This window comes from Pleurodeles waltl, chromosome 2_2 (genome assembly GCF_031143425.1).
Source record: "Pleurodeles waltl isolate 20211129_DDA chromosome 2_2, aPleWal1.hap1.20221129, whole genome shotgun sequence".
NCBI lineage: Eukaryota > Metazoa > Chordata > Amphibia > Caudata > Salamandridae > Pleurodeles > Pleurodeles waltl.
In genome coordinates, this window is record NC_090439.1 from 1,015,963,482 (window position 1) to 1,015,985,280 (window position 21,799).

At 41.8% G+C, this 21,799-nt stretch overlaps 1 protein-coding gene across 2 annotated transcripts in view; it reads right to left on the reverse strand.

Moving 5' to 3' along the window:
* The window catches only part of ADCY8 (adenylate cyclase 8), a 915,978-nt gene that overhangs the window by 102,924 nt on the left and 791,255 nt on the right, over positions 1–21,799 (reverse strand). For both annotated transcript variants that reach the window (XM_069220762.1, XM_069220763.1), the window contains one exon: positions 17,825–17,997. In XM_069220762.1, the coding sequence (XP_069076863.1) occupies positions 17,825–17,997 (173 nt within the window). The remainder of the gene's footprint in view (positions 1–17,824; positions 17,998–21,799) is intronic.

Below are 21,799 nucleotides of genomic sequence, written 5' to 3' on the forward strand. Positions count from 1 at the left end.
CTTTAGTTATTACATAGGACGTTATTTAAAAAAAATAAGGCATGGTTACAGCAAGTAAAGCCATAAACAGAATTTTAATTGCAATTGATAAGACTGAGCATCAAACAAGTGCGTTTGGACTTCCTCGTGGTATGCATGGTCACTTGGTTATTTTGACTTGAGCGCCGCTACTAAAATCAGTGCAAATGGTATTTTCGCCTATTTTAGCAATTGCGGTCATAGTGAGAACAGATTTTTCTCATTTTTATTTTGCACTTTCAGTTACCACCACCTGCCCTTGCAAAATGTAAAAATATGCAGTATTCTAGTCATGCCTGCAAAACAAGAACAACATTATTTACTCTGCTTTCCATTTTTACCGCTAAAGTGTACATCATTCACAAAACCAAACCGATATCTGGCTCAGATTGCCCAGGGTTGCTTTTGGAATCGTTTTTATCATTAAACTCTAATGAACCCCAAATGCATTTAATCACATTTTTTTACCTTTTATGCTCCCTATGCTTCAAATGCAGACATTTATGTTTCAAGTAATGAGAAGATTGGTGGATGCCCAAAGACCTGGTGTCACTCACTGTGAGTGAGACTCACGAATTTGGAGGACATTTTGATGGCAGGTTGAACTCTCTCTGACACCATGCAGCATGAAGAGGAAGAGAACTTGCTCGCTTATTGTCTCTTCCAGTCATTCTAACGTTGGTGTGTACACACTCAACCATACATTTACCTATTAACCCACTTATTTACACAAGCTTCACCTACTTGCTCACTAATTCTCACTCTCTCAGATCACCTGCATTCAAAATGGACTGAATGGTTTCTTTAAATACCTTTCGGTCTCTGCTGGCTCCGTCCTAAATATTACTTCTGACAATTCCAGAAAATCAGGAGTCCTAACACCCCAAGTGGTGGCACTCCAGTCCTGGACCCTTGGACATGAACCTGAAGTTTCTCTATAAGCCCAGGTGTGCTCTTAGCAGATACTAATAATATAATGCACTGTTCCTAAAGAGCAATAAGAAATAAACAGGGTGAGTGCTAGGAAGTCCTATTCAATAGGGGGTCCTATTCAATAGGAGCAAGAGTCCTCACACACCCAAATGGGTGTCATGCTTCATCATCGGACCAGCTCCTCGTCAGACTGGCGCTGCAATGTCTGACGGGCACCACCCTTTCGGGGGGCTCTTTGTCGGAGTTCTTTTTTGATGATGCCACACTATCCCGCAGGTGAGTAGGGAGAAAGCAAAAGAAAGGAGAGCGAAAAAATAAACAAAGGGTAAAATTAGCTCAGAAACCCTCTATAAGAACTATCTTTATTAGTGCGGGGTGCAGGCCAAGATTAAAACAGTTACCAGGAGAGTAAGGTCGAAGTAATGTTCGACCACTCTCAAACAGTATCACACACAACCGGGTAGTCAAGAACTACAAGACCCACCTCAAAACCGGGTCGACATGTTTCGCGTCTATCCGGTCCATAAAGGATCCAATGACGCTTCCTCAGGACCTAATTAAATAATGCTTCTCCAACTACGGGAGCGCGATCCGGGGTAGGAGCAACTTCCGACGACCAGCCCTAACTATCGTGTTATGTGGACCAGGCCTATGGTCCGCGTGATCCCATGAAGCCCTGTCTCAAATTGGGAGGGGCGACAAATAGGATTGACATACTGGGTCAAAATGGACTTATGTAAGTGACTGACGATACTAATCCCCCTGTTTTTGATTGTCAGCTGTTATAGGCAAGAGCATTTTGAGTTTGTAATTGGAGAAGCATTATTTAATTAGGCCCTGAGGAAGCGTCATTGGATCCTTTATGGACCGGATAGACGCGAAACATGTCGACCCGATTTTGCATCGCAGTTGGCGTGAACTTATGACTTTGTCCTGACTGCTTTTGTGCCAAACTAGCAGAGGGTTAAGCACAGGTTAATTTAGTGACTGTAGTGGCCCACCCTGACATGGATTGTGGCTGTTGTATGAGCATGGTTTCTACCCCCACCCAACCAACAATCCAATTTCTCAAATTTATGGCTGTGGTGGGACCCAGTACTTGTGTTTTGCAGTACCATACATTGATTGGTGTAAAAGAAAAATCCAATATAAATAATTTGTCACCAGAATTGACCTTTTTTAAATTTTTCCTTATTTTTATTTGGGTATTTTCCTCCCTTTTCCAAATGTAAGTTTTTTTTCACCTCCTTTTTGTATATGTTAGAAATGGGGTCTCTAGTTGGAAGCGGTTTGCACTCTGTCCAAGTAGGAAATCTCACTCTAGTCAGGGTAAGGGAGCCACACAGCTAAGATAACCCCTGCTCACCCCTTTGGTAGCTTGGCACAAGCAGTCAGGCTTATCTCAGAGGCAATGTGTAAAGTATTTGTACACACACAGTATCACAGTGAAAAAATCACAAAAGTACATCACACCAGTTCAGAAAAATAGCTACTATTTATCTGATTGAAACAAGACCAAAACAACAAAACCTTGACTTTGTGGTGTCGCGATCACACCACAAGGCCACAGGTGTTGTGGTGGAGTTGGGTGTCCCGGATGTCGGGGACACGGTACTCAGGACTCAAACAATGGTGGGACTTTGGAGGCACTGCAGCGGCATCAGGCCTGCGGCGTCGGTCACTGTCATTGCACTCAGCAGGGACCAGAAGTCCAGTGCAGGCAGCAGCACAGAGTTGGACAGTGGCACAGGTTCCAAAGTCGCTAAGGAGTCGATGTACTTTGTTTCTTCTTCGTTACTCCAGAACTCACTTTCAAGGGCCCAGCGACTGGATTTGGCACCACTTGGCAAGTCAGGACTCTGAGCAAAAGAGCCCAGGTGCTGGCAGGTGAAGTCTTTGATCTCCATTAGTCTTCTAACAGGAGGCAAGCTCAGTCCAAGCCCTTGGAGAACTTTTGGAAGCATGATATAAAAAGCAAAGCCCAGTCCTTTTACTCCCAGGACAGAAGCAGCACGTAGCAGGCCAGCATAGCAAAGCAACATGCAGAGTGGCGGTACCTCCTACAGCATACTCTTCTTCCTGGCAGAATGTCCTCAGTCTGGAAGGATTCTAAAGTTGTGGTTTCAGATGACTAATACTTATGATAATTTCTGCCTTTGAAGGTGGCAAACTTCAAAGGAGTGTCTTTGCAGTGCACAAAACCCTGCCTTTCCTGCCCTGGCCCCAGACACACTCAGGGGGTTGTCTTGTGCAAGGACAGGCACAGCCCTTTTCAGGTGTTAGTGTCTGCTCTTCCCACTACTCTAGCCCAGAAAGACCCATCAGGGTTTGCAGGTTACACCTCAGCTCCCTTTGTGTAACTGTCTAAAGTGAATTCAAAAACAGCCCAACTGTCATGCTGACCCAGTTGTGTAATCCAGCAAATAGGCAGAGGCACAGAATGGTAAAGCAAGAAAATGCACACTTTCTAAAAGTGTAATTTTCAAATTGAGAATCTTAAAACCAACTTCACCAAAAGATGTATTTTTAAATTATGAGTTTAGAGGCCCCAAACTCCAAAACTCTATCTGCTCCCAGTGGGAAATTACACTTAAAGATATTTCAAGATAATATCCATGTAACCTGTGAGAGAGATAGCCCTTCCAATACTGAAACTCGACACTGCACCCTGCCCATGGGGCTTCCTTGGGCCTACCTTAGGAGTGACGTACATGTAGTAAAAGGGAAGGTTTGTGCCTGGCAAGTAGGTGCACTTGCAAGGTCTAACTGACAGTTCAAAACTGCACTCATAGACATTGCAGTGGCAGGTCTGAAACATGGTACAGGGCTACTCATGTGGGTGGCACAATCAGTGCTGCAGGCCCACTAGTAGCATTTGATTTACAAGTCCTGAAAACACAGAGTGCACTTTACTAGGGACTTACTAGCAAATCAAATATGCCAATTGTGGATAAAACAATGACCAACACAATTTAGACAGAGAGATGTACTCTATTTTTCTAAAGTTGGGTGAATTTTTCTTGCGGTCGTTTTTCACTTTTGTTAGACCCGACAGCCATAGGGTGATCTTCCTCCCAACTTTTTGCCTGCCTCCCCATTTTCTGACCTCGTTTTTGCTGACTTTAGGACTCACTGTACTTTAACAGGGCTAACCAGTGCTAAAGTGCGTGTGCTCTCTGCCCTAAATCATGGAAACATTTGCTTAGCTCCAATTGGCACATTTAATTTACTTATAGGTCCCTAGTAAAGAGCACTACATGTGCCCAGAGCATGTAAATTAAATGCTACTTGTGGGCCTGCAGCTCTGGTTGTGTCATCCACTTAAGTAGCCCTCTAACCATGTCTCAGGCCTGCCGTTGCAGAGCATGTGTGCAGGTTTACCCTTCTATGTCGACCTGGCAAAATTACAATTTTTGCCAGGCCTAGACCTTCCCTTTTCATACATATAGGTTACCCCAATCCATAGGCCAGAGTGCAATGTGTTAAAAGGCAGGACAGGTACTTTTATGTTTTGCATGTTCTCCCAAAGTTATTTTCCACTACAGCAAGGCCTACCCCTCCTAGAAGATAGCATTGAGATTACCTTATTACATCTTCTAATTGTAATTCACAATCTGGAAGAGATACGTTTGACAAGTTTGGTGTCTATGGACTCCCAATTTAAAATCACAATTTATGGTAAAGTCGAATTTTAAATTGCAGTTCTGAAAATTAAATGCCATTTTAGAAAGTTTATTTGAAGAGATAAGGGGTCTGGCCTGTTAGACGGCGAGGCTAGGCCAATATAAATCAACAAATAAAAATGTACCCACACTGTCAAGTGTCAACAACAATTATTTTAATACATTCAGTGAGGGTACAAACAAATCACTGCTCCCACAGTTTAATTATAAACTTGTCTTGAGAATTAAATCAAATATGTTCAACGAATTTGTGATACACAAAAAGACTAACAAACACTGTACAAAGGCTTAAAATGATCCGTTGGCACTACAAAAACATTTATGACATGGGAAATGCATATATACATACAAAATACATACATTACATAAGACACATTACTGAAAAAAACAAGAATCAAGATTCTGAACTAAATTTTTGAAAGAGAAAAAGAGCTGAAATTATTCACAAGTCATTTACAGCTCAAAACTGAGGAGCCAAAAATAGAGGTGCAAATTATATGGCTTTTATGTGACCCAACCAGGGGCAATGTGTGTTAATGGACATTGCTTTTAATTCTACCTGAAGGCCCATTCAGCTTCAATTGTGCTCTCTAGGCGCTCTATGTGGGAGCAGTAATTTGTTTGTGCCCTCACTAAATGTTTTAAAATAATTACTTTAAAGTTGTTGTCAGCGTTGGCTCATTTATTTTTGTTGATATTTGGCACCTCTTGCCGGGCTCCATTACATATCTGACAGCTGGGGTTGTGCAGTCCCTCTAGACAGCCACACACAAAGGGAGCCTAGGAGTGACTAATGGGCCATCCACAGCCTGATGTGCCATCCTGGGCTGGATGGGAGGTAGAGGCTGACACACCTGAATCGGCAGGTTACTGCCCCACACAAAGGTCTGTTTAGCCCCCTGTAGTGAGACTTGAGCCAGGACAGGGAGCCAGGACCTCTCTGCACTTCAAAGAGCTTTCTCTGAAGTCTCCCCACTTCCAAGGTACAAAGGGTATAAGAACCGTACCTCTGACACCACCAACTCAGTACACTTATGGACCTGTTGATACTATGCCAGGAAGAAGGACTGCTGTGCTGCTACAAGGACTGCCACTCCGCGGAGCTGCTACTCTACTTTGCTGAGCTGATCTGCTGCCACCTGCCCACTTGCCTGGGAGTGAGGAGGACTGGACCTTCATCTTTACATCCCAGAACCTAAGTGACTCCAAGGGCTTGCTGGCTTGCCTCCTGCTTTCGGATGTCTCAGGGAAACAAACGTCCCACTCACCTGCTACAGCTCCGGGACCCGTCTTCCACCAACTCCTGACCTCTTATGACGCAGAAAAAGAGGGTCCTACATATATTCATATATGTCATGTAACCAAAATCGTATAATGTAGTGTGATTTTAGAAAAGAAAAATAATGTACGGGGGAAATTGTGCTCTTGGGGTAGCTCGCCAATGTTATAAATGTGCTTTATTAATCATGAAGAATTGAAAATTGTGGTAATCCGTCATAATTGCAAATGTGTACCATGATTTCTTATTGAAACTGTTTGTTCTTAGCTTAAATTTAGTAGAGGCTTTGGCCTAGTTGCCTGGTCTCAAATTCTAACTGCGTGGCTTTTCCTTGAACTAATGTAACATATAATCTTGCTTGAAATTGTATTTTTCCAGTAGAATATGACTAATACACTTATCTCTAAGGTTTCGTACTAGGCCGGTTTCATCCCCTCTGATCCAAGGTCAGTCTGCAGGTGCGGACAATGAGGGTATAGATATCAAAATAATTGGCAAACCTTGTTACAACTTGTGTTCCAAGGCTCCAAGGACAATGTATGCATAAAAGAGTGCTAGTAGAAAGACATTTTCATTGTTCAATTTGAAGCTACCCTATGAACCCTCCAATGGAAGACCCTGCAGAATTTGGAATGTTTCTTACTTAAACCCACTGGACAAAGAAAAGTCAGCCATTTTTCCCTGATGCCATCTTTGAAGCCAAACGCCAGACGCCATCTTAGACGACATCCTGATGCCCTTTTCTCTATTACTGAGAAAGAGACTTTGAGAATTCTCACCCTAGAGACTTTAACTTTAATTTGCCCCGTCTTGCTCATGCAGTAATTTTGCCCTACTCTCCTTGCTGCTGCAAGGAAACTTGCCCTTAACTTTGTCCCTTTGAAGTTTTGCCCCATGCTGATCGAACCGGTACCTGAAGGACGAAGACTTTCTTGAATGCTGAATGTAATTGGTAAATATGAAAGGATAATTGTATTTGGCATTGTGTTTTTCCCTTTAGGTACCAACTGCTATTTTGACAGGGCCCAAGCTAGGAGTTTTCCAAATTTGTGTTGACTAAATTCGTTTTGCATGAAGCCCCACATGCCAATGCTAATTAGAGGTTAGTCGAGGTATGAACTTGATGCACCATGTTGAATTGAAATCTTGTCATGCTGACCGATGTACGAAATTAGTCAAATTCAGTTGCTTATATTAGTGATTTATATTGCCATAACTGAATGTACTATCATTCAGATATTTCGTAGATTGCGTTTCTTCCGCCGCTATGGACAGCTAGTAATGTTCGTATACATATATAATTTGTTTTTGAGACTTATATACATTGTGCTAGCTTTGTTAATATAGGGAAATAAATTCACTAACTTTTAATAAACCAGTGTGGTTATTCATGACTGAAAGGTCATGATGCGTCGAAATACCAACTTTTATTAATTCCTAATGTGTTATTTTGATCTACTAATTGAGTATTGGCTATCGCGTACAACAGTTATTGATTATTGATTAAAGTGACCCGACTATTCAAGGATGAGGAGAGCCCAACTCAGCTAAAAGGTTCACCGACGTCCAACGTGTCCAGGTACAGGTAATTTATAAGGGCTGGATGCGTTATCACCTCCAAGAGGCGCCTTTCTAGTCCTGGGCCCTTAGAAGTGATTTTTGGCTCCTGAAATCATGTTTTTGGGCTCTCTGTGACTGTGAACGGGTCTGGTTGCACTGTAACCGTGCTGCTTGACCGAAGAATCAGTGAGAGCCGCCGCAAGTTTGTCGCTTCGCACAGCAAGTATCACCAATGCTGCCCGCTGATGCCTGGCTGCCTCTGCTGACTACAGCCAGTGACATTCTGCTTGATCCTGGCGAACTTGTTCGCCTCCAACAGGACTTTTTGCCCAATTCTGGAGAAGGTAAAAATTCAGCTTGACTTATCTGCCACTGTATCTGACCCTCGCTCCATTGCGGTCAGCCTGAACTTTTGGATTTAAACCGGTCTACCATGAATAGATATCCCCTGTTTGCACTTTTTGCTTTTAAGCATTATAGTGTATGTTAATCTTTAAAACTTAATTTCTTGACTTCTGCTAATTGGCTTTTTGTCATTTTGGTCTTGATTTGTTCATTTAATTAAGCTGTGTTTGTCTAACCTGGTGGATTATTTTTGTGAGGTGTTTTACTGTTTGAAGTGTTGTACAAATACTTTATCCATTGCCTCTTAAGTAAAGCCTGACTGCTCTGTGCCACGCTACCAGAGGGTGAGCACAAGCTAACCTGCGGCGTGTTTGTAACTTATCATGACTAGCACTGTGCTTCCTTCTTGGACAGGGTGTATACCTCTGCCAACCAGAAACCCAATTTCTAGCAACGTTATAGCTGTTTGTGTGATATATAAATATTTTACACATTGCCTCTAATGTATGCCTCACTGTTTTTGTGCTGAGCAACCAGAAGGTTAAGTACAAGTTAATTTATTAACTTTTTGTGGATCACCCTGACAAGAATTGTGGCTGTTACTTGAGCAGGGTTTCACCACCCTCAACCAACAAACTCATTTTTCACAATCAGGGTCATCTGAGTAAGTAATTTAATTTGGAGTAAAGTAGTAAATAAAATATCCTCCATTCAAATATGCTTCATCGAATCATAAGCACGTTAATAAATGAAATATGCTTCTGTGAATGAATGTAGAGTAAAATAATCAGCGTGTTCTCCTTCTGTAATACGATGCAGGGTAAAGACATAGGCCCTCATTCTGACCTTGGCGGGCGGCGGAGGCCGCCCGCCAAAGTCCCGCCGTCAGGTTACCGTTCCGCGGTCGAAAGACCGCGGCGGTAATTCTGACTTTCCCGCTGGGCTGGCCCGCTGGGCTGGCGGGCGGTCGCCTTCAGGCCGCCCGCCAGCCCAGTGGGAAAGAGGCTTCCACGATGAAGCCGGCTCGGAATCGAGCCGGAGGAGTGGAAGCTGTGCGACGGGTGCAGTTGCACCCGTCGCGTATTTCACTGTCTGCGCAGCAGACAGTGAAATACATGTAGGGGCCCTCTTACGGGGCGGTAGGTAGGGGCCCCGCGACCCCCCCTACCGCCATCCGGATCCCGGCGGTCGGACCGCCGGGATCTGGATGGCGGTAGGGGGGGTCGGAATCCCCTCGGCGGCGCAGCAAGCTGCGCCGCCTTGGAGGATTCAATGGGGCGGCGGTACACTGGCGGGAGTCCGCCAGTGGTGCCGGTCCGACCGCGGCTTTACCGCCGCGGTCGGAATCCCCATTGGAGCACCGCCGGCCTGTCGGCGGTGCTCCCGCGGTCCTCCGCCCTGGCGGTCTTTGACCGCCAGGGTCAGAATGACCGCCATTGTGTTGTTCCCTTCTATAATCTACGATTTGGAAGTAATCAGAGCAATCTTCTGTTACGTAATGCGGACCAATGTAATGTCCTTCAAACAACAGTTTTCCCTGCTGCATGCCTGTACACCTATACTTGTTCTGTGTGTGCTGTATATGGCAGCAAATTGTGATATATATATATATATATATATATATATATATATATATATATATATATATATATATATATATATATATATTTATATATATATATTTATATATATGTGTGTGTGTGTGTGTGTGTGTGTGAGTGTGAATGGGTGTGTGTGTTTAATCACGCCCTGCTACTGTCACACTGCCCAAGTTTGGTGTGTGTTGGAACCTTGTACTGCAGATATTGTGAGGTATCCATTTTGTGTTTGAACGAAGGTTGCATGATGCTCGAACGGCTGATTCTGTGCTGGACCTGATCTGATTTGTGAGTGAATCATGCACTGCTGCCATCTAAGCTCCAACATATTTGTATGTAGGGAAAGGTTAATCTGGTGATTTCCATACTGTACGTATTCTGTGTGCCTTAGTGACCTTTAAGAAAAACTCTACAGTCAATAAGAGCTAGCTTTGTCAATGCTTGTTATATTTGAGTTAATGGAGCTAGAACCTTTCATGTCAAATCAACGGCATATATAACTACAAGGGTGAAATGTTGAATTCCTCCTGTGAGCACCAAAGGAACATTTAGAGCGCACTGAGTTTTGTTTTGCAGTGTGCTTGAAAGCATAAAGCAGGCAAGGAGTGGGGGTTAATACTTTTAGTGTTGCTCTATTTCTAATAATGGGTCCATGAAAACCACCCTTGGACCTGCTGAAGGTCTACAAAATGAGCCTTATGATTGTTGTAGCCGATTTGCTTGGAAAGTAAGGGTTTAAGAAAATGTATTTTGCTAGGCAGGCTTAAAAAGTTTCTAAAAGATTTTAAAAAGGGTTTCACTTCTAAAGTGAAGTAGCATGCTTGGAACCTACAAAAGGAAGACAGCAGGCTAGAATAGAACGACCGGTTGTTGTTTTTCTCCCTTGGCTTATGTTCATTCAGTCGACATTATTACTTCTTGATTTCACCTTGTATGATATTTTGTTTTTTACAAACAAATGAAAATGTTCAGCAAGAATCATTGTTGTGAGTTTAATAAGATATTGGATTATGTTAGCGTAATTTATATACGAAATAAACCTCAATATATAAATAGACCGTATTGACCGAATGGTTATTATTTCCTATAACCTTTTCATTATAAAGGATTTTAGACATTTTATTGGAATTACGTCTCTTTCTGTGTTTATCTGAATTGCACACTGTAGCTTAGATAAACCGAAAAGTAAGAAAACAGCAACAAATTGATAGTGAACTTCGAGTTTGGTGATGGTGGCCTGTTCACAATTCTTGTTTTGAGTTGATATCCCTATTCACATATTTATTTATAGTGAGAGTTTTATAAAGCGTAAACATGGTCCAGAGGCATCAGAGCGCTGTACCGAGCAGCTCACTACTGACCTTACATAACACATAGCACCCCCTGAAATACCAATAGTTACCGTAAGAAACAGTAGGTTTGTAGTCCAAGTTCGCTTTGCTGCCTGCGTGCCCTTGTAACTAGTGCCTGCTGCATCTAGGCAAGATAATCACCCTGATATTGGGTGTCTGAGTTTTGCTTGGTCAGAATATTATGCTAAGAGTCTACCTAGTAAAAGCCTCCTAACTCTATTTTTGGACACAGTTGTCAATAGGTTAGACTCCAGCTACGCTGGGACAGAGTTTCAGTTTCTGTGGGCCAATCCAGAGCTACCTAGTAAAAGCCTCTTAACTTTATTTTTGGACACAGTTGTCAATAGGTTAGACTCCAGCTACGCTGGGACAGAGTTTCGGTTTCTGTGGCCAATCCAGAGATGGTGAGAGCATAAGTCTTTTTTTAAAATCTATCTGGCTCCAGCAACAAGGAGTTGACACCTCATAGAGAGCGACAGCCCACTGAGATCTTAAGCTATTTCTGGGAAACATTCCTTTCTAAGAAACATGCATTTTAATAATTATATCTCTTGTGATAACCCAGTTTACTTTAAAGTGCTCCCTTTGTCTGGAGTTGCTAATCTCTAGACATTCCTGTGACTAATCCGCCACATCGAGCACATTTAGAGGAAGGTACAGACACCCTTTGGAGATTCTCCTGAACTAATAACTGGTCCGTTCTTGTTCATTCAGTCATCATAAGAGATCGGGGTCTTTTGATTGTGCCAACACAGACACTGAGAACTTATGGTATTTTGGACACCCATCTACGACTTCTTTCTCTGGAGATTTGGTACCCAGTCTTCCACATGGTCCATTACCACAAAGCCTGTGACCAATTTTAATGAGGTGCCATATACCCAGTGTTTATCACAGAGCTCTGCACAAAATTGTGAAAAAGGATAGAGCTAATTGATGTCTTTCGGATGGACGTTAAAATGGAACAAAAAGTCATTATTACTAATGGAATTTCGCCCCACAACCACACTTCACCCTCCATCACACACAGCTTCACGGCCTGGCTTCCAAAGAGACAAGTTGAAATATTGCACCTGTTGCCAAACATCCCCAGAATGATAAATACACCTGGTACTTGGATTGAGAAACAGATGAAATAAGACACTAGTATCCCTGGAAAATTACATAGGGTGAGATCAACTGCATGTTAGCATAAACCCTTCACACTCAAGGTTCACTGCTCTGCTCAGGACAATTTTGGGAAAACGTTTGACAACAGGCTTTTCACCTGTGCACCAGCTGCAATGTTAGCACTGACCTTCAAAATCTTTGGCCATCTGCAAACAAAAACACCATTATTTCAAAAATCAAATCCAATAAGTTGTCTACTCACAAGCTACAACTCTAAAATTGGCCTTAAATTCTTTCATCGTGTGTGACCAAAACCACCATTGTTTCACAAATAATCAAGTCCAGTGAGTCCTCATCTGTTCATTTCTACAATGACTCTCTTACAGACAAGGGGCTAGCTTTAAATACTTACCATGTAAAGTACAAATAATCATGTGTAATGCCTATTATCTCAACAATAGTGCGTTAATTTCCTTCAATAATTCAGAGGCATCTTGAACTATATTTACACACCGCAATATTCAAATTCTGTATCTTATTGCAACTGAAATATGATGGAAAAGTTTGTGAATCTTGATTCCATCCTTCGGGAAAAGCAATGGTTCACCGGTCCATGAATTAAAGGCCTTAGATAGAGCAATGAGATCTGATTCACAACGTTTTTTTTGCATAGGAAACTGAATCTTATGTGTATAAAAATTAGAGTTGCAAGCAGATTTTTCCTAATCCTTATTCTGAAAATAAGAATCAGTGGAGATTCGTGCTACTAGATCTGCCTTACAAATGTATGTGTGTAGTCAATTAATTGTGTGATTTGTAACATATCAAAATACACAAACCCATTTTCTGTTTTTTTCCCCATAATGAGCTTACATGATCTTATTTCTTACAACAATTTATTAAGACTCCCTGGATTAAAGCCCTGAAGGTCCAAATACATTTTGAGGAGGCCCTGACTCCATCCATCTTAGGTAACAGGAGTCACAATTTTCTCAAATTCAGTTAATCGAATTTGTCATTTTTCCTCAATTTATGCAGAATCATTGTCATGTCTGCCATTGATGAAGATGTTGTCTGACCTTATCAAACCAAGAACTGTGAAAGTGTCAATTCGTTCAGACAATGGTGTAGATATCACAACTGATGCATACATCAAGTCCGATACAAGTGTCTAGTGTTTACAATGTCAAGGTCAAATAAGAACTTACAGAGACATTTATAGACACAGATATATAGACATATAGCCAAAATAGTGTAGTCTGAAGTGACGTCAATTTACCTTATATGTTCATAAGAATACATCTGAGACACACACCTTGATGCACATAATCTATGTCAGATATTCCTAAACTTATGTTAGAAATTTGAATCTGTGATAAGATTTAGTATATAAGGAGTGCCACTTGACCACTTATCAGGAGAGGTCCTTCGTCTTGATGATAGCACGAGATACTGCTGGAGACTGTCTTGACTGCTGCTAGTGCACTAAGAAGATGCTACATCGCACTTGATATAGAGAACAATCTGAGCCCAGGAGAAAGGATGATGTCACAGCGTATGTTTTCATTTTGCAGGGAACACTGCCTTCACGCTTCATTAATAACCTCAGTTTTTGGTGTCAAGAAGGTAAGTGGTGTGTGGATTCTCCCTAAGATATTCTAGGTTGACTAGTTTGACTTTCTTGCTCTCCTAGTGTAGCACATAGAAGTAGGTTTTAGGGTGTGTGGTTTTTAATGAAGTTTTAACTCTGTTAGCAGTGTTTGTTTTATTTTTGTTGTTCACAACTGGACTATTTGGTGTCTTTATGCAATTATGTGTGGATGTTTTAGGTGTGCAGAGAAGCAGTTTTGCCTTGTTGCAATAAATGGTTTTAGTTAAAAGTGTCTATTCTTTTTAGCACCATTTGCATGTATTATATTTTAAAGAATTAAATAAGTCTGTTTCTGATACCACAATGCCCTAGATCCTCGTTTAGGGATTGTTAGTAACCGAAAAACATATTCTAATTCAACTATGAATTGGGTAGGTTTCTACAGAGCTACAATAACCTGTCTTTCACATTCAGCTCTGGTGCCTTGAATCAAGTTCTCATGTGTCACCCGTGAGTGGGAAAGCATACTTTGTAGAACTATGCCACAGTTGGCAGCTAGTGGTAAACAGCCAGTGGTAAATTCCTTAGTGACTAACAAATCTAAGTTTCTTAGACTGACATACTAATTTTTTAAGAGGATCTGCTCCAGCATGTCTACTAAAGCAACTCTTGCTTCATCTAGCACAAGCATGTAGAGGCCTCTCTTAATCCACAGGTGAACTCAATAGATAAAAGCGACTTTTTCTAGATCTATTGACCTTAACTGATTCTCTGTCACAGGACCCTCTTGGTAGTTGTGGCAGCAGTTAATACATGGCTAGACTATTGCAATACCCTTTACATCAGCCTTGCTAACTTCCTCCAAGCTATGTTTTAATGTTAAGAAGAAAAACCACGGCACATCCCAGAAGGTTGTGATGTTCCAGTTTATTCCTTGTAATGTCTTTAGAAGAACCAATGGCAACTGGCCCAAGCTGACATCTTGGGGCCAGAATTAAATGATGACAACAGAATTCATTTTCAAATGGACAGCAGCCCAAATGAACAACAGCCGACACGTGTTTCGTCTGGGTAGACTTTATCAAGGCTATAGTAAAGATATTCACTCGATGTTCCAAAATGCCAGAGACATGTTACTGTCTTGTAAATTGATATAACAATTGAGGAAGAAAATGAATGAGGACCATGGTAAGCCTCAAAAGCTTTCACGCGTTTCTCACTTCGTAATGTTGACGGCGTCGCAAATAGTAAATTACTATTTGATAAAGCCTTGATAAAGTCTACCCAGACGAAACACGTGTCGGCTGTTGTTCATTTGGGCTGCTGTCCATTTGAAAATGAATTCTGTTGTCATCATTTGATTCTGGCCCCAAGATGTCAGCTTGGGCCAGTTGCCATTGGTTCTTCTAAAGACATTACAAGGAATAAACTGGAACATCACAACCTTCTGGGATGTGCTGTGGTTTTTCTTCTTTGCATGTCATAACTGTAACCCTTTCGGGGTGACAGTTCACGCACTCTGTGGCTGGGTGCATTACCATTTTGAGCACTCCCTCTATCGTTTTTACGTCATTATGGACTTTACAAAAAAACAATAGCTCATCTTTGGAAAGTGCGCTCTCTCCTCTACACAGCCACCTGTTTTGATTATGTTTTAATGTTCTCAACACACTGCATTCTGAGGTATGCTTAGCATGAAAAAGAGTATTCCCAACCTACATAGACCTGAATCCTACATAGACCTGAATCCGCACTATCATTTGCATTATGCCTGAAAGCCTCTATCAAACAGCCTAGAGTAAATCTCTTCTTCAAAATCAGGCAGTGGGTGCACACTTGTGATATACACAGCAACACCAAAGCTCTCCTAACATTCCCCAAATTGAATGAATGAATGAGATTTACACAACAGACAGCTATCTCTAGGAGAGTCCCGGCGTTAAGCAGAGAAGGACTAACCGACTCAAGAAACAGAACGTTTAAGTAAAAGGCCATGTTTTGAGAAGCTTACAGAATTTAGATTCTTTGCTGATGATGCAAAGCTTGAGTGGGAGGTGGTTACGAGCTTGCACTGCCAGAAAGAAAAAGGAGGAACCTCCTTTCTGTCTGTTTGATTTTAGGACTCACTGCAATAATAGTATCTGATGAGAATAGTATATGATGAGAGGGACAGTAATGTATAAATCTGATAGATATTGGGGACAGAGGCATAAAAACCATAATGAGCAAGCACCAAGGTCCTGGACAAAATCCTTTTCTTATTGGCAACCAGTGCAAGGCAGTGAGGTGGTGAGAAATATGGCTGTGACAAGGATTTTTTTTAACAAAAGACAAGTTGCTCCCTTCAGTACCATGTGTAGTGGATTGAAGAGGCAGCCTGGTAAACATGAATGCAGAAAATGTATGTAGTCCAATTATCAAGGTGATCAAAGCGTGGACCTCAGTTTTCCTGAACTGAAGTGGTAGAAGAAAAAAAGGCTTCTTTAGTTTCTGCAACAGCAGAAAACATGAACCAATCACAGCAGTCACCAGAGGCTGAAATACGAGCTGCTAGTCCATCTTAACTCCCAAATACCCAGCCACTTAGGCATGAGGTGGCGGAGGAGGCATGGAGATGCCCAACAATTGTAACACTTTAGTGACTGGGAAGATGCAAGCAGCAAAATCTCATGTCATGTCCAGTTGAGGGTCTACCAAAAATAACATTTGAAAGACTCCTGGAATGACTGAAGACTCATGCTCAAATGAAAGGGACATATAGATGTTAAATAAAGTAGGGTTCAGAGATGATCTCTCCAAGACCCTCCTAGAAAGGAGCTGATTCACCAAAGTGCCTGACTCCCCCCCATCTCCAATATCCATCAATCTCTGAAGAGAGATGGGTTGGGAGATTGTATGTAATGCATCTGAAAGACCTAATAAGATGAAGGTAGCATTTTTACTATTACCTAACATCAGCTTGATTGAATTGAGTACCTCCAGGATTGCTGTCTCGGTGCTGTGCTGGGTCGGAATCATGAACGGGAGGGGTGCAGCAACAGAATTGCTCAAAATACTCTGAAAATTGAATGTTGATCCCCTTTTCAATATTTTACATGCAACTAGTAAAGACACAAGTGATTGAAAATTTGCCAGCTGTGCTCAGTACCATCAGTCAGTCTGTCACTCAGGTGGGGGTATTCTTCATTTCAGGAAATAATTCCAAAATGAAGAACACCAGGCTGGTTACACTAGGTTTGTGAAACCTCATGTTGGACAACTTTGAAAATGAAGAAAAACCTTTTCTCAAAAAAGAAACTCATCAACATTTTCGCCACAGTGATGAGACAAATTAATGGTGCAAGAAAACATACAGGGGGAGAAAGGGTGGACCTAGTGGAAAGAGGAAGTGAGAGCAGGTACAGTAGAAGCTGAAGTGTCAGGGCATAGGCAGGGGTTGAGTTGAAGTGCCAGGGTATAGATCATTGCTAATTTTAGAGGGTATGGTCAGTTGTAGAGGTATTGGAGCATTGGTCAGGGAAGAGGTATTTGGTATAAGTAGAAGTAGAGGCACTGGGGTATACATAGAAATGGCTGTAAAAGTGTTTTGCCAAAGTTAGAGTGATAGTCAAAATAATTGTTATAATGAAAAACTAGTGGATGGGGTCCTCCCCCTGTACACGCAACTGTACGGTCCTCCAGACAAACAGGTGAGTACACTGTGAGCATCCTGCATTGGCAATGCCTGTTTTGAGTGGTGTGGATGGAAGATACATGGGGGTGCGGGGCTGAGGCCTGCATGTGTAGTTTTCCATTCAACTCATATATTAGGTCACTAACTTTTTAACTTCTTACTTTATGTTCACCCTGTCATAGATGTTTGTGTTTTTCTGCCACCTTGTCCTGTTATCATCAACATTCCATATTGTGTTGCATCATTAAGTGGGTGAGACAACAGAGGACATGCCTGTTATTTGCAGTGTGGTTTGGTTCATTACTCACAGGTAGACATTTTATTGACCATATGCAGCGTCATGTTTACCTTCTTCTATTTTGATGGAAGCATCAGCAAAGACCAGTGATGTAACAAAGGCCCCCGAAGCCCAGGCGGTGCGGTGGGGCCCCGAGCTTCAGTGGGCCCCGTCATCACAGTACACAGTGCAGGGGTGGCAGGCCCCTGACTGTGTCAAGGGGGGAGTGGGACACCCTACAGGTACTTTGCAGGCCCCCCCACCTAAGTTTCGTCACTGCACTGGCAAAGACACCAGAAAGTATGTTATGGTGTGATAATTACAATATATGTACATTGTTATCTAGACAAATGACGAAAACATCCTCAGACAAACACCTGTTGGATTGTATCATGAAGCACTTACTTCCCATTCCGATGCAGGGTGTCGTAGCGCAAGAATAGGGAGGTGTAAATTGTCTCCGTCAGGAGGGAGTAAATGGCGATCATAATAAGCAGCACGGCCAGCTTCAGGACGGAGTTGAGCCGAAGAAAGACAGCACAGGTCACCATTGCCAGCACACCCGTAAAGACAAAATACTGCAAAAAACACATATCATGGGAATCAAATTGGTGTCACTCAGAAACGTATTAATCTGTTAATCTAAAAAAAACAAGGATATGCTCCTGTGACACAAAGGTAGGACTATTGAGTAGGAACTCAAGAGTAAGTTTCCTGTACAAATAAAATAATGCGATTTTGTGACTGCCGGATACACAACAAATGTTACAGTTTAGCAGTTACTTCTACAATTTTCGACGTTATCCGCATCTAATAAAATTAATGGCTTTCATTATAGTGTCAGCGCTCAAGCCCGTTATTTGCCTTCTTCCTTCATAAAATAACGACATCGACGTTTCAAAAACAATATATGTAAAAAATAATGTAAAAAAGATCCTAGTACTCTTTCATCGGTGCACGTAGCGGCTTGAGCTTGAAGAGAATGCATACAATGATTGGTTATGGTGTAGTTCCTTTTGATACACATTTCTGACGGTCTAATATAGGTTTTGAGGCACAGGACACGTTTCGCAGGAGGTGTAAATCTCCATCAGTGTTTGAGTCAAAGTCTCAAGTCCGGTTGACGATGCTAGGTCTGAGAAACAAATATGCAGTTAGTTGCTGAGTCTCTGTATCATGCCGACGTCCCAGTCTTTTTTAAAACATATTGAAAGGAACTACAGCATAACAAATTGTTACAGGGACTCTCTTTAAACTGAAGTTCTTGTTATCTAAATCTATGAGAGATTCTTTTCTACTTGTGTTCGGTGCTGGATGTCAAGGCTACCCTCATCTGTCGTGAGCACCATGACATAATTTGGCCACAGAATAATCCAGACCTCCCTACCATAACACATGCCCAAAAGAATGTGCTAGGAGCGTTTTGTACTCCATGTTACCCCTCATGTTTCCATGACTCAACAGTATCTGTAACTGAGATATTCTCTTCTAGCAGACAACCTCATCCATTCTTTTAAGCTTCTAGATTATTGAACACGTTCTAATTTATTTGTCAGAAGATGGTACAGGTGTACCCTGTCAGTTTATCACTGTGCACCACATACTAAAGCATGCAGTTGCCCTTTTCTATGAACCCGGGAAAGGTGGCTGGAAATAAACCAGGGGGAAAGTTTATGGAAAGTGGCGCTGCAGTGAGAGCGGCGCTACTTTCCCTGCGCCCGTTAGCGCCCCCCCTACTACCGCCATGTGTGCGCCGTATTTAAAATATGGCGCACCATGGTGCAGGGTAGGGGGCAATAGCGTCATTTTTCATAGCGCTATTGATGTACTCTGCAGGAGTAGCACCAAAATATTGTCTCTACTCCTGCAGAGTAAATAGCAGCCCATTATAAATAATGGAAGTCCCCTTTTGAAGCCTGCTCTCAGCAGGCGTTAAAAGTGCCATACAAAATGACGCAAGGAAATGTTTTAGATTTCCCTGCGCCATTTTTTCACCCCCAACGGGAGAATGGCCACTTTGCATACATTATGCCTGGCGCATGCATTGCATCACTTTGTAAATATGGCGCTAGGATTCTGGCCTCATTGGGCCACATTAGCTTAAAAAAAAAAAAATGACATTAAAAATGACGTAAAAGTGGCGCTAGGTGGTGCTAGGGGCTTATAAAGATGCCCCCAGATTTTTAAATGTACTATTGGCTATGTAAATGAGGTGCATTTGGATCTCTTGTGTGCAGATGTTCTCTATTTGTATGTCATGATACTTTGGTGTGGCTCCAGCCCTTCCCTAGCTACGTGGAACACCTATGCCTTGGTAACATAACTCCTAATCAAGAAAGACGTCCAATAAATTTTACCAGAATGTGTTTTTTTTCTAGCATATCTTTGCAATCTTTACTGACCTTTTATTTGATACACCCACATGCACCTTTCTTCTCCACTACCCATCAATTTACCCCTAATTAAATATATTTATGTTATGTAGAAGGATAATTCCTTTAGCTTTCTGAAATGTATTAGGCAAAGTGGAAAGGGTACTATGGCAATATAAGCCAGCAGATATTGTGCTATAATTATTATAAATATGTATTAACATAACCACAATCCATATATTATTTCACAGTTTGTGCATGACCAATGTCAATTTCGAGTTCCACAGACACTAGGAGAGTAAGACCTAATCTGTCCCAGCATTGCTCGCCTTTCTGAATGGGGAAATAAAATATTCTGAAACCCGGATCTGGGTACTCCTGGATCAGGGTAATATCATATCAAACCATTATATATCTGAATCCGTTAGAGTCATTTAATTTGTAATCTAAACCCTGAGAAGTTTACTAAGAATCTTTTGATTCTGTTGCATGGAGTCTTTATTTGTGTTCAATAGCCAAAGAGAAAAAACCTCTTTAGTGACTGAGTTTTAAACGCAACCCTCTGAGGTAGGTAATCTCAATCTGCCATAAACGCTACAGGGTCAAAATCAGACCCATTGTGTCCTTTTCTAAGATAAACATTTAGGCACTTATTAACATCAAAACTTGGTGAGCATTCTGCTTTGTAAAACTAGAGCCTGCATTTCCAAGTTCAGTAAAAAAGGTAAGACTATGAGTCGATGAGTTATGAGTGGCCATCCAAGAAGAGTTTGCCCATTATAAATAATGGAAGCCCCCTTTTAACGCCTGCTCTGAGCAGGCATTAAAAGTGCTGAAAGAAATTATGCAAGAAAATCTTTTACATTTTCTTTCACCACTTTTCAGCCCCCATAACGGGGGAACGTCCCGCCTTGTACACATTATGTCTGGTGCAGGCATAATGTGGTGCAAGGGTTTACAAAGTGGCACAATGCATGCATTGCGCCACTTTGTAAATATGGCGTGGGGAATATGCCACTTTAGCGCCGCCTTAGAGTAAAACAATTATGCTATGGCAGCGCTAAGGTGGCGCTAAAGTGGCACTAGGGTATCTTAAATCTGCCCCTAACCGTTCAATACACCTGAATCACCTGTGCGGCATTTTAACTTCCACCATAATGAAATCCATACAGATTGAATACATTGTCACCCTTTAAGGAATTGCATCTGTCAGGTATGGAGTTTTTAATGTGGGATGGGGTACACCTACCAACTTAATAAATCCATTGTGGTTAGACAGTTCTGGGAGAATCTCTGCTCAGTCCCTGGTGGTTATGGCACATGCAGGAAGCAATCCCCAGAGAAATGTGTTAAATTCAAGAAATACCAACAATTTTAAAGTAAAGAACATGCGATAATAAAATTCCCTATCTAATTTAGAAGAATTGAGACAACCTCAATAAGCAAAAATACATCAAGAACATTATAATAGGTGAAGGGGGACTGTAGACATGAATGTTTAAAGTTCGAAGGTAAAATGTGCTGCCATCCAACTCTGTGGCGAGAGGGTCCCTTGAAGTCACATGCATCATTGTTGATCTTGTGATGAAGCTGTTGGTTTTGGTGCCTAATGTTTGGGGACAAAAAACTTGAGCAGGACTGTAGGAGGCTGGCTCAGTATATGGTGTACACCTATAGGTGAGGCATCATGTACTGAGTCCAGGCAACCGTTAGTGATGGTGTAAGTGGTTCTAGATAACCAGAGCTCTCAAAGGGTAGCTGTGGAGAGCACACAAGAAAGAACCACACCAGTGTTAGAAAAATAATATATATTTATCATAACACAACCACCAAATTAACTTTGGTATATCTCCTAACCAGAGATATGTACACATATAAATATACTTAGAAACAGATAAGTACATGCATAAAATAACATTGGCCCCTATGGGGGTAGGGGAGAGGGCAAGCCATATACTAAAGATATGGAATGCGAAAAATCACTACCAACCCAAACTGCCACCCAAGG